Source organism: Nicotiana tomentosiformis, chromosome 1 (assembly GCF_000390325.3).
Source record: "Nicotiana tomentosiformis chromosome 1, ASM39032v3, whole genome shotgun sequence".
NCBI lineage: Eukaryota > Viridiplantae > Streptophyta > Magnoliopsida > Solanales > Solanaceae > Nicotiana > Nicotiana tomentosiformis.
This window is the reverse complement of record NC_090812.1, coordinates 17,553,195-17,566,799: the sequence shown is the minus strand read 5'-3', so window position 1 is coordinate 17,566,799 and position 13,605 is coordinate 17,553,195. Positions and strand designations below refer to the sequence as shown.

The following is a 13,605-nucleotide window of genomic DNA, read 5'->3' as shown; positions in this document are numbered from 1 at the left end:
TTCTCCGAGGCCAACAAATACATCTTGCTTTTCCACCTATCGGCCATGCCTTGTATTTTGTCCATCTCCTTTCGGAGTTGGTCGATCTTCTACTAGACCTGCGAGGTATTGTCGTTAGCCACTACGACCAGTTCTTTGTTTCTAACTTCAAATACCTTTACCTTTTCAACCAAGTTGGTGTGCCCCCGCCTTAGGACCGATGCTTCTTTCTGAGCCCCATCCAGCTCGGCCTGAAGGTTCTTAATGACCCCTTCTTGTTGCTCGTTGAGAAGCTTGTACATATCCTTTTTTTCTAGGCTAGCTCCTTGACCTCGAGCTCGAGTTAATTGACCTCGACCCGGTACCGAAAGAAGCTTTCGTGATGATGTACTGAGGCCTACAAAAAGATGAAAAACATAAGAAATATCAAAACCTAAGTAAAGTTCAAAGGAATGTAATGATACCTTACCCGGTTCAGTGCTTGTTGCGCCTCATTGAAAAGGCACGGCGCGTTCATCTCTTTCATTTTTGCCCGGTCCTCCTCGGTCACATGGCATCGGAGGTAGCTAGCTATCCCCGTGGGAGAAGATAGGACCGGGGCATCCTCCGGGGCAGTCAGAATAACTGATCTCTTGCGACCGAAGTCCACACTCGGCCCTCCAGCTTCCAATGATGTGTCCTTCTTCGGAACTTCCAGGTCGCCCAACCCGGAGAAATCTTCCAAAGCGGACGAGTCCACACCATCAAAAAAGGAATGAAGGGGATCGTCTGCGCCATGGACCCCTTCATTGGACTTCTTCTTTCCTGCTTGGGCCTCCCCGAGCATGGACTCGGTGTAGGAGGTCATCCCCGAAATCTCAATTATACCGGGCGCTTCCTTCGGAGAGGAGCCGGCATCCTGGGGTGTCCCGCCCCGGGTATCCATATCAACCTCCAGAGTCTGAGGGAAGTCGGCCTCACGAGTCTTTCTTTCGGATGCCTCCTGCTCCCCGGGAAGGGTCATTCCGCGGGCAACGAAAATGAGGTCTTTTTCCAGCTCATCCCTAAGCCGGAGAAGAGAGTCGGAGTATGGCACCCTGGAGCTAGAGCTCTTCCTGGGCTTGCGAGCCACACTCTTCTTTGGTTTCTCTTCAGGGCGCGGGGAGCGCGAAGGTTTTCTCTTCCTTTTCATCTTTTCCTCCACGGCAGCCCCAGGTTGTACCGCAACGGAGGGATCAACAGACAAGGACACGTCCTCATCCCCTTCCGAAGGCCTAAGTTCAGTGATATTGGGCAAACCTACAATAACAAAGGGGAAGGAAAGTCAGTATGATGAAAGTTAGAAGCATGGTATTAACTATTCAAAGAGAGACCATACCCTGAGAACGGGCCTCTTATCGGCCCCTCGAAAACTTGCGCCATGCGCGCTCGGAGTACGTCATCTGCGTACAGATGCCCTCGATCCATTCCTTTAGCCGGGGGACCACATTCGGAACCCGGGTGACAGCTGCACAACCACAAGTATGAATGAGAAGAAAGAAATTGAAGAAAAATTGACGCTTAAGGAGAGACTGCACTTACGAGATGCGTTCCAATTCTTAGGGAATGGCATGAACTCAGAGGGAATCAAGACTTCGGTCTTCACCCAAACGAAGCGTCCCTGCCAGCCCCGGTCTCGGTCTTCATCAATGCTCGAAAAGGGAGCCTTGCTGGCCGGGCGAGTAAGCTTGATCAGTCCCTCTCAGAAAATCCGGGGACTATATAAACGGAGTAGATGATTGATGGTGAACTGATGAGACTCGGTCTTGTTCACGAAGTAACGAAGGAGGATCACGATCCTTCATAGAGATGGATGGATTTGCCCGAGGCACATCTCGTACCTCTTGTAAAAATCCAGGTCAATCGGGTCCAACGGGTCCAGTGTGAAGGGGTAAGTGTAAACACTTAAGTATCCTTCCACATGGGTAGTAATGGCATCTTCGGGCCCAGGGACTACTACATTCTTGCCTTCCCAATTGCAGTCCTTTCGGACCACGGGAAGGACGTCTTCGGTCACGGAGCATATGTACCTTGATGCTCCTTCACCCCGGTCCTGTTTGCGTGAGGGTTTCTCGACCTTAAAGTCGTCTGCAATTGAGCAGCCCCCAGGAATAAACATTTTCAAGGGAGGTTCGGGGGCCGGTTCGTCGGCAACCACCTCGGGAGAAGCCGTTTCGAGGGCAACTACTTCAGGGGTAACTGCCTCAGTACCAGCGGCCGGTTGGGAAGATGAAGAGGCAACTTGTTGAGTAACAGATTTGGATGTTTTAGCCATTGCTATCTGGAGAAGTTTGAAAATTTAAAGAAAGAATACGAAGATTTGAAAGAACTAGTTTGAAGGATGAAGAACAGAGTATGAAGATTTGAAGGGAATCTGGGAAAGAACCAGGAAATCACTATGAAAGTCGAAGAACAAGGATGAAGATATGAAGGTTGAAAGAAGTTTGATGATAGCTGAGAAACTCGAAGGTAAAAGCTTGGTCGAAAAGTAGAAAAGGAACAAATGATGGAAGCTTTTATAGGGAAGCAGGCGACGCTTCGCATTTGGGGGCAACCAGCCGATGATTGACACGTGTCCGAAGTAAGAACGACGCGACTGAGGGGACGTTTCGGCTCCTTCATCGTAACGTACGAAAGAAGAAACCAGAGAACATCTATCGTTTCCCATCATTCCGGCAAACCTACGCTCTGAGAAACGAGGGGACTATTTGTATACGGGTAAAAATCGAGGCTGGTGAGTACCCTGATTTCCCGGTGAGGCAAACGGAGCAAGGACATGACTGTGGGGAATCGGAATCGAAGCCAGGAGCCTTTCGCATCGAGGCCCGAGCAAAACACCTGCCCTCGGAACCATCGAGACCAAGCCCCCCGGGTCCGGTTCGAGTCCCAAGACCTCGGGGAGCATTACCGAACGACCACGCACGATTAACAAAGGGTTGTGATATCCGTGTCTAACCGGATATCACGGCGTGAATCTCGGTCCGTATTAGCAGTATATCAGTGATTAGCGGACAGGAAGATTTTTACCTTTTTTAGAATTGTACTTAGGGTTAAACTCTCCTACTATATAAAGGGGAAGCTAATTGTTTATTAGAGACATTGTAACGCATATACCAAGGCAATATACACCTACTATATAAAGGGGAAGCTAATTGTTCATTAGAGACATTGTAACGCATATACCAAGGCAATATACACCTATTTTTCTGTTTCTAAAGGATTATTCAAAGTTCTTGTTTTGGTTCACAAGTTTTTCATAAACACTGGTTCAAAACCAAAGGCGAGCTTCTTGTTAAGCCTTTAACAGAGCCCAGACTCGCTATCATCATTGGTTTGGATATTTATTCTATCTTTTATTTGCTTATCTAACGTCATTAATCACTTGTATTGAATTAAGCCACATATCCTTAAAACAACGTACAAATTCAATTGTTATCCATTTTTAAGGGTAAACACATGTGATGCTACATCAGTTAAATTCTGAACCAAATGAAAGACAATGCCCAATTAAACGGTAAAGATAATCAACTTCCAACATGCAGAAACTTATTTTTAGTTATACGAGAAATGATTGGACTCACTTCATAACAAAATTTGACAAGAAAAGATACCTCTAGAACTCAAGGTTGATTAGCCCCCAATAACTCTCCTACAATATCAGTTATGTTCAAGCGAGGCAAATCCTAGTAAATAACAAGTATTGACTTATGATTAAAAAAATCACAAGGTAAAATGGCTCATAACTAAAAGGGTTAAGAGAATTCGCGACAATAATAAGAGAGAAAGTATATTTCTATTACATCTGAATTTGTTGTTAAGGTGGGCCCACTGACATGAGATATCCTTTCTTCTGGAGGCGGACCGAGGGGCCTGCAGTGCACAGTTTTGATGCAGCAAAATGTTACTGGCTCACGAGATCTGGTAAACCACTATACGAGGTCTTCCGGGGATAGTTTTTGATAGAGCCACCAATGGGACAAGCACTCAAATTAGATAGCAGATGTCATACTGTCGATGTGCTAACATATAATAAGCCTTCTCTGGAGGCCAGGGTAAGTTATGACAGAGCCATGACATATGCTACATTTGCTGATACAGAGAACAGAGGTCGTCTATATTTAGCTCTAGGATGGAGGGATTTGACGAGCGAGAAAAGGCACTTCCACCACTGTACCCACAACATCATCACCAATAATTACAGTGTCTCCCTCAGAAGCAGCTTTCCTCTTAATATAGCCAAGTCCTAGGGGCTGAGATGCTCGTATACCAGTGGTGAAACTAGTCACCTTGCCAACCTGCCAAGTTCATAGCACCATCATTCTGCCAATTCCTTCCAAATGGTCATACTAGGATCGATAAATAAAAGGGACCTGGTTTCAGTAATGCACTTGACAAGATGGGGATGCCATGTATTGTTGTTCATCAGAATTACAGTAGTCTTAGACAATTCTTCTTCGAGGCATTAATTTTGTTAGATGCAATTATATGCAAGACAGAAGACAGAACAATACAACGGGTTAATGTGCTAAAATACAATTTGTTACAATGTAGTGCTATCACCATAGGGACTGAAACAATCAATTGGGAAATCAGAAAAGCTCAAACCTTTTTCCCGTCCACTGAAATGGTGCTGCCAGGTTCCACTGGCGATGATACACGTATTCCCCACAGCCTCTGTTTGATGCCATCGTAAGTTACAAGCCTAGAAATGGTTTCTTGGCCCTTATAGCACCCTGAAATTAATTTCTCAACTTTGAGAAACCGTAATCAGAAGGAAGCATAAATATAGCTTATGAACCTTTATTCAGAGAAACAGCATTCCACAGATTAGCCTCCAGAACATTAAACTCATCAGTGAGCTCTTTCCCAGGAGCTGGTCTTCCTGCATGAATAAAGAACAAAGCTTTCCACATCAATATTGGGAATCACATCAGGCAGGCTGTTGACTGCTCAAAACTTTAGGACATGAACCTAAAGCAAACAGGAGTCAGAACATAATGGAATCATGACGTCAACAAAAGATATTATCTGGGATATTAACAATAGAAAGATGGAATAAAATTGTCCTTAATTACCTTGAAGTATCCTTAAAGTTTCCCATGCATTAGTACCCATTGGGATGGTCCCATGACCTAGAAGAGCTTTCCAGACCGACTCAGCAGCAGCTGGAGACATCATTAGTGAGTAACCTTCTTCAGAGATGATATTTCCCACTCCCACAGTTATTGGCATTCCATTTACCTTCACATGTTGATGAATTTCATAAGAAAAAGTAAAGGGTTAAACCTCTTATATCTTGGAAAACTCGGGCATGACAGTTTTCGGGCATGACAATATGTTCAAGAAATTGCAATTAATCTACAACATATAGGACATGAGAACAACTACACCAGCAAAAGCTAAAGGGTAGAGAAGTTAACAAGCAAGTACTTCAGCGGCAAGGAAAGTAATAAATTGCGGATATTGCAGACAAATGGCAGAGAAACTGTAAAATATTCTATATTGAGAAGGTTGATTCTGACAATACAAGAACAGCCATGAATGCAGCACAAGGTTGACTTAAGAGGTTGCAATTGGAAATGACAAATAAATGGGTAGATACTCATGTTTTGTAGTCATGCAAGTGGGAATTTGGTGAATTGATGCATGAACAAAAAATGAGGGCTAATGAAGTCTGAACATTTCTTATTCAATGTGTTCAAAACCAATGTCTCTCCTTTGAAAAAGAGAAAAGAACATTGGAAATCATGGTTCAAGTTTGGATTATTTGGCACAATCTAATCACCATTTTACATTGAATCTTTTTCTTATGAAACTACTTGTTTGGTTACTTTACAAGTTAATCAATTGTCTGAGTTATTACCAATCATAAATAATTCTCTTAATTGAATACTCACTTTGATCCGACTTGTATTTTCATGGAATCTAAGAGAACAATGTTTGAATGATGAATACTTTGCATTTTGAGGAAAGAAGGTGTATCTTGCACAGACTAAGACAGTAAATAGATCAAACAATATGGATTGGAACTTAGAAGGAGTATCAAATAATCACACAGTTCAAATAATTTAAACCAAACAGATCTACGATTCTTTCTTTTTTTTCTTTTGACATACATAAACCAGAATGAATCAGAGAGGGAATTATCAGATTACACTGTAATGCTTATGTGAGCCATATGGTTGTCCAACTACGTCAGCAAGATTCAGAGCTTCCATTATCTGTTTGTAAACCATTTGCATGCAAACGATAGTTTTAGCTTTTAAGAGAAGAAAAAAAGATAACAAATATTATCAATTTGTTTGACGATTAATTAGACACAGTTCTTACTTGGTTACTTCTAGGCCCTATTAGTACGAACAAGGATGTTTGTCCTGTAATATCTTGAATTTCAACTTTGTCTGCAAAGAATATGTACCTATCAATAGAAGTATTGCATATTGTTATTTAAATCAGCAGGTAAATAATGTGAACATAACTGGTTAGGTCCCAAAAATCTATTCAAGCATAGATAAGCAAGAGTGAGAGCAATCCAGAGCAAAAGCATGAACATACTTCTTAAGCATTCCAGTTATTCTTTCCTTGGTCACTGGAGAGATCACCAATGTGATTGCAGTTTTCTGTGAAATGTGAGATGGACTTCAATAATAGTCTAACATATGAAAGCTTAGGCACAAGGAACCAATTCTCAGCAAGGAACTATAAAAGATTACCATAATCCAGGCGTGGGCAATATCGATGGTTCTGGCAGTTGGTGTCACAAAAACAGTGTCACATCCCTACAATTCCCAGACATGAAATATAAAAAGCTGGACACCAGTGGAGTTTGCAACTTTCATCAGCCTAAAATTGCCTAAACCAAGTAAATACCTGCCCTTCATGAAGAATTTCAAAGTTAGCAGTACTTTGGTTGTGAAGAAACTGAACCCTGTCTTCTCCACTAACTGTGTGAAATGAAAAGATAAACAGACATCTCTGAAACAACAACTATGAATGAGTAGACTCCAAAATATTTCCAACTAAGTAGAAAAATTCTTTTCCAGTCCGTCCACAATACATACTAGCATGAGAACAAGTGTTAATAAAATTTTCACATCCAATCTCCACATGATTTGTACGAAATAAGCATAAAACCACATTCTGCAGAATCACTGAACTAAAAGGTGGGAAGAACTTACCTTTTTTATTAGAAGAGGAATGTGGATAACGGACTTTTTTTTTTATTGGTAAAAATGGACTTTTTTTTAAATATATTAAACAACTCACCTAACCTCTATTCCTCCACGTCAATAGATTATTCACAGATTAAACTGAGGTTTGGTCAAGAAAACTGAATCTTTTTCAGTATGAAAATGTGTGGATGGATATACCTCTTATCCTGCCGTAGTGTGAAAGATCCACAACCTAGAACAAAATGAATGATACCATCAGGTCACATTTTGCAAGACTAACCTCAGGAGTGTACAAGTGCCCCTACAAAGCCAGGTTCAATTCCAGATATTGCAGTAAAATTTACAACATATGATGATTAAAATTGGACCATAACAATCTTTTAATCAACAGGTGAAAATCATATGACAAGAATATTCTTAATTAGGAGAAAATAACTAAAATTACCAAGAAAACCTGAATCAAACTAGATACACACCGCGACTGCATTCTCAACAGCATCTAGTGCCTCCTCGTCATTATCGAATGTTCCTATTGCCCCATCTTCTGATACCTTGGCCCCAGCAACAGTCATAGTATCCTGTAGGAAGCAAAAGAAGAAAAAGTTAAGCAAGTAAGCCAGTAAACAAAAAGCACGAGCAAAAACCAAACTGTAAGGAGAGCAAGAAAGAAAGCATATAGAAGCATCAGGTCAGTGACTTCTCATCCTTCACTTATTAATCAGGAAACATTTAGCAGATGTAACAGCATTTCCTTCTTGTACCCTCATTGTTCAGGAGAAGTTCTCTAACGCCTAACTACCCACTGAAGTGAGACATTCCAACTTCCAAGCAGGGTTGGACGGAGCATTGGCAGGAGAGGCACCCACTTACCACAAGACATGTTTCTCCCCCATCCCTCTTTATTACATGGAGTATTTGTTTTTTCTTTTCTATTTCTTTTTTGTCTCCTTTGGTGAGGTTCCTCAGGTGTAAGTTTATACTCTTTTTTGTTTTTCAAATAAGAGTGGTGAATGAAGGTGGTAAGTGGGGACGAGGTAGATCTAAAATCACTTGGAAGGACCTACAATTTCTTGGTATCCATGATGACTTAGTGAAAGATAGGGCACAATATCTATCAACCGAGAATATGTTTCGGTCATGTTAGCAACTATACTTTACATCCTATGCTTTTCTAGGAGTTGTTTAACCTTTCAGAAATTTATAAGTCAGTAGAACATAAAAAGAACTTCTAGTACTTTTATTTTAATTTTTATTTTGTATAATATTGGCCTGAGATGAGTTAAATGGAGTAACATGGTCCAACTCGTTTGGTTTTGGTACTGAGGTTTAGTCGTTGTTGTTGTTGTTGTTGTTGTTTGGTGTCCGGGCCAGGTTGTGCACCACAACCAATCCCCTGGTACTTGCTACCTCCAACCACCATAGGTATTGTATAATTCTGTCCACCAAGATTTTGACAAATGGGAGAATTCATCCAGTATCCCCTCGGCTCGAATTCAGACCTCGGTTCCCATGGGGTCTTCGACCTCTAGAACAACTTTTGTTGTTAGGTTCACTAATTTACTCAGTGTTTCAAGTTTTAGCATCAATAATCCAAAAATTTCAAGTAATTTTACCCAGCAAAAGCGTCTATTAAACAAACCAATTATATAAAGCACACAAAAAAGAACAGAAAAAAAATGATTATGCTTCGATTAAAGCCCACAATCAACAAATATTTGACTTAGAAAACATCAACAAATAATTTTGATTCATTCAACAATGTGTAAATTTTGGTATTATTATACTTACGAGGAGGTCGTGGTCAATGGGAGGTGGAGAAAGGTCGAAAGGCAGCGCAGCTGCAGAAGAAAAAGAAAACCGCCGCTTAAACTTCGTCGGCGGCGCATCGTGACTGAACGGCCGGTAAGCTAATGGAGTGGGAAAGAGATGAAGAATGGGAGAGGAAGAAAAGGACTGACAAGGAAAGAGCACGCTGGCACCGTAGCAATACGCCATCGCTCGAATCATTTGGAATTTGACAATTGAGACGACCCAATTTTTATACGAGCACATGACCATCCATTTTAATTTTTAACCGGATAGGTATAATGGTTCGCATACGGTCCGTATTTCTCTTATTTTTATACAGTCATACCAAATCAATTTTTCAGTTTATCCATTAAGTATAACTAAAATTATGTTTATAAAATTATTTCAAATGATTATAACGCATAGTGATGGAATATATTGATACGTGTCATGACCACTTCACATACAATATGATAGACAATTTTGTATATTAACAATATTGCTTTCATATTGTTCAAGAAGTAGTTTCTTGACACGTGTATGTCTGAGTCATGTAAATTATTTTCTTAAATTTATAAAGATGAACGATCAAACTTAGTATTTATACTAAGTCTAATTCCACTATTTACATGGTAAATAAAACTGAATATCTATATACAATTACCACAAAAAAAGCTTCACACTTGATTTGTAAGTTTGAAATCATTGCAGCACAAATCCGTTGTAAAATATCATAAATTGTTTGAAATGCCAAAAAATTTTCCCAGCGTCAATAAATGAAATGCAAATTTCATCAAGTAATGAAACTTGGAGAACATATTTGATGTTAGTGAGTATTTGAAAAATTTCGTGCTAGGAATATCATTGTCGGATTTTCTTATAACGATGTTAATAATAAATGCCATTGCAACTTCTTTGCGCACTTGTGATTAGCATGATTCAATCTGACACTGATAATATTGTAGTTGTTAATTATTTGGGTCAAAAAAGTCATTTCACTTTCTACATGATTATTGAAAAGTGTTACTTAGATTTTTGTCCCTTATTAAATATTTAACCAGCAATGATATCATTAATAAAGACAAAATAAATAAGCAAATTTTAAAAATGATATTATTTCTTCGTCAACTAACGTTATAGGCCTAAAATACCTTCGTGTCTTTAATTTTTTGTATGGTCTTACTAAACCTCTTTGAATACTAATACTTTTATCATCAGTCAAAAAATATTCTTGTAGCTTGTGAATAGGTACATATATTTTGTCAATTCCACATCGGTTCCCATTTTGACTGAACTTGAGATGATTAGGCGGATAAAGAAAAATAATGTAATAGTATTAATTATAAGATAGATTTTGTATTTTCTAGTATGATTAGCATTCTTGTTTGATATAAACATTACTTTGAAACAATTCTAAAAAATGTGACATCTTGCACTGACAATAGCTATTAGTATTAATTTAGGTAATATATTAAAATAATTCTAATTAATTAAAAAATAGAAGTATTACTATTTGTGTGTTCGAGTAAATACAAGTAACCTGTAATTAAGAAGTGTAGAAAAAAAATCTACAGTTGATGCAAATGCTAATTACATAATTATATTAACAACGATTGTTGATAGTTACAAAAATATAGTGTCAAACTGTCAATTTTGTGAAACCTAAATTGAAAGGACGTGCATAATCTTTCTATTATCCAATTAACCTCATTGCTTCTCCTTCCCCTTGTTTTTATTACCTCTGTCATTAACATGCGTAATTACTTAAACACAAAATAATGATTAACTGATACTTGACACATAAAGTTTAATTTATATTCATATGTTATATTACAATAGTAGGCAATGTCTTCAAAATGATTATACTAATTTTTTTAATCAATAATAATTTATTTTGCTAAAATAATCTTTTCTTTCGCTTATACTTCATAAAGTAGATTTAATGTTTGGCATAATGAACCATAAATACAATAACAATAAACAAATTGTAAGGAACAAAATTAAAAAGAACTTAAAAATTTCTCAAAATGATTAAATAATGAAATTCAAACCATCAGAAGTCATACAAACCAAGGAAACCAACATTTTATATATACAAGGAGAGAGAACGCACGCACACAAGTATGGGCGGAGCCATCTTCGGCGAAGGGTGGTCCGGTGCACACCTTTAGCCGAAAAGTTATGTGATGTACAAAGGTTAAATGTTAGCTATTATGTATATATATTTAATTTTGTACCCCCTTAATACAACTGAGAAACAAATCCACCACCATGGTTGTATCTATCCCACCTTGACAATCAGTAGCCACATTTGCTGCAAAAGAAACATTTTAATTTGGTAATTTCCTAGCACCAATGTTGCCAATAAAATTCCTAGTGAGAGCACAAAAAGAAGTGTTAGAATTAAGTTTAGCTTCGAGCATTTTCGCGAACAATTAGATTAATATCGAAGGGGATTATACAAGTTATGTGAGAAGTGAAGGACTATAGATCGAAATTTATATATAGAAAGTTTGTGCCAGAAAAATTCAAACTAACTGTTTACAGTATTTTCATTCATTATAAATAAGTGCATGACTTTTATGTGGACATAATATGAAAACTATGCACCGTGTTATCATTACAACTTAAGAACTCATCAATTGGATTATATGAAAAAGAGAATAGCTACTCAGAAAATTAAGGAACGTTTAATTTGGACATGAGAAATTTTTTGCTTGATCATCAGCAAATGGCTCAGCTAAAAGGTAGAACCATTTAAATAGATGATAAGGCTTTTACAAGGCAGTTGAATTTATTTAAAAGGGAGCGATTGAAATAATGTTGTTCATTACTAATTTGAAGCATTTTAAGATACACAACCGTTCGAACAGTTTCCTCTTTATTTATGTTTAAATATTACAATTAATATATTATTATTATTATAAATTTGTTATAAAATAAAGACTGTAAAGTAAAGACAAGTATAAAGAGAATCTAATATATTATTTAACTTCAAACTCATATACATAATGAGTTGAAATCTCTTCTATTTATAAAAGAAAGGAAGCTGCTGTGTAAGCTGTTGTAAAAGCTGCTTGTAAGCTCCTACTACAAGCTGTTGTGTAAGCTTCTTGTAAGCTGTTATTGTACTAGTTATAGATAATTTTCTACAGAAGTAATATTTATCCACAACGGAGTGCCGAAATGATAAGCTTCTTCACGAGGCTTATTTCCAATAGAGTACTAAATATATAAATATATTTATGGTGGAGTCCAATATGGATAAGCTTCTTCAGGAAGCTTATTTACAACAGAGTACTAAATGGACATCCATAATATAATATATTTATAACACTCCCCCTTGGATGTTTATTAAAAGATAATGTGCCCCATTAAAATCTTACTAGAAAAAATTTCGTGAAAAAAAATTCTAGTGAAGGAAAAAGAGTACACATATCTAGTAATACGTATTGCTAGCGGCCTCATTAAAAACCTTATAAGGAAAAACCTTAGTAAGGGAAAAAGAGTACAACGCATATTTTACTCCCCCTGATGAAAACTTTATTTCAAATATTGAGTCTCTGCATTTCAATCTTGTATACTATCTTCTCAAAAGTTGAAGTTGGTAAAGATTTAGTGAATAAATCTACTGGATTGTTACCATTATTCTCGAGATCATGTGTGAAGAATAATTTTGGTAAAATATATTTCATTCTATATCCTTTTATGAATCTTCCCTTTAATTGGGCTATGCATGTAGTTTTCTTCGTATAATATTGTGGGATTTTTATCACATTCCAACCCACATTTTTCTCGAATAAAATGAATCATTGATCTCAACCATACGTATTCCCTATTTTCTTCATGAATAGCTATTATCTCAGTATGATTTGAAAAAGTAGCAGCAATAGATTATTTTGCGAAGCGCCATGATATGACAGTACCTCCACATGTAAATACATACCCGATTTAAAATCGAGCTTTATGGGGATCAGATAAATAACCTGCATCTGCATAACCAATACGATCTGCACTACATTTGTTAGCATTAACAAGATACATAAGTGCACCAATTGCATTGAGATAGAGTATTTCAGGACAAAGGAGTTCCTCATCCTCTTTTGGAGGTCGAACGGATCCTTATTCACTTCAAGTGATCGAACACCCATTGGTATACTTAATGGGTGCGCTTTGTCCATGTAAAAGCGTTTAAAGACCCTTTCTATATAGGCAGATTGATGGATAAAGATCTTGTCTGCTAAATATTCAATTTGCAGACCAAGACAAAATTTTATTTTTTCAAGATTTTGCATCTCAAATTCTTTCTTAAGATATTCAATTGCCTTTTGGAGCTCTTCTGGAGTTCCAACAAGATTTATGTCATCAACATAAACAGCAAGTATAACAAATTCTTATGCCATTTTCTTTATAAAAATACATGGACAAATAACATCATTTATGTAACCTTCTTTCAGCAAATATGTACTGAGGCGATTATATCACATGCGCCCAGATTGATTTAAACAGTACAAAGATCTTTGTAATCTGATTGAGTATTTTTCATGATACTTTGAACTATATGCTTCAGGCATTTTAAATCCTTCAGGGATCTTCATATAGACTAAATCAAATAAGTCATATAGGTTATGACTTGCATTTAGATGGC

General features: G+C 37.6%; 1 protein-coding gene across 3 annotated transcripts; it reads right to left on the bottom strand.

Moving 5' to 3' along the window:
- Positions 1-3,605: 3,605 nt before the first annotated feature.
- LOC104108988 (putative transferase At1g60990, chloroplastic) lies at positions 3,606-9,206 on the bottom strand. Of its 3 annotated transcripts, XR_011409059.1 has the most exons (13): positions 8,958-9,206; positions 7,646-7,747; positions 7,368-7,401; positions 6,868-6,941; positions 6,711-6,776; positions 6,553-6,617; positions 6,328-6,415; positions 6,153-6,218; positions 5,073-5,238; positions 4,796-4,879; positions 4,603-4,730; positions 4,368-4,446; positions 4,128-4,292 (listed from the first exon to the last, which is right to left on the bottom strand). XR_011409059.1 is itself a non-coding variant. In XM_009618154.4 (12 exons), exons 1-12 carry the CDS (start codon positions 9,174-9,176, stop codon positions 4,122-4,124), a joined length of 1,263 nt encoding a protein of 420 aa, XP_009616449.1. In that variant the 5' UTR covers positions 9,177-9,206; the 3' UTR covers positions 3,606-4,121. The 3 variants fall into 3 exon arrangements, 2 of the variants coding, with proteins under 2 accessions (XP_009616449.1, XP_009616451.1); XM_009618154.4 differs by lacking the exon at positions 4,368-4,446 and having other exon boundaries at positions 3,606-4,292; XM_009618156.4 differs by lacking the exon at positions 4,368-4,446 and having other exon boundaries at positions 3,606-4,292; positions 7,615-7,747; positions 8,958-9,205.
- Between the last annotated feature and the right edge of the window lie 4,399 nt (positions 9,207-13,605).

Bases quoted from the DNA above. Each gene is read 5' to 3' on its own strand.
- LOC104108988 (XM_009618154.4), bottom strand. From the start codon at position 9,176: ATGATTCGAGCGATGGCGTATTGCTACGGTGCCAGCGTGCTCTTTCCT. The intron at 6,942-7,367 runs GTATATCCATCC...CATTTCACACAG, and splicing joins ACACTACGGCAGGATAAGAG to TTAGTGGAGAAGACAGGGTT. The intron at 6,416-6,552 runs GTATGTTCATGC...TTCTATTGATAG, and splicing joins ATAACTGGAATGCTTAAGAA to GTACATATTCTTTGCAGACA.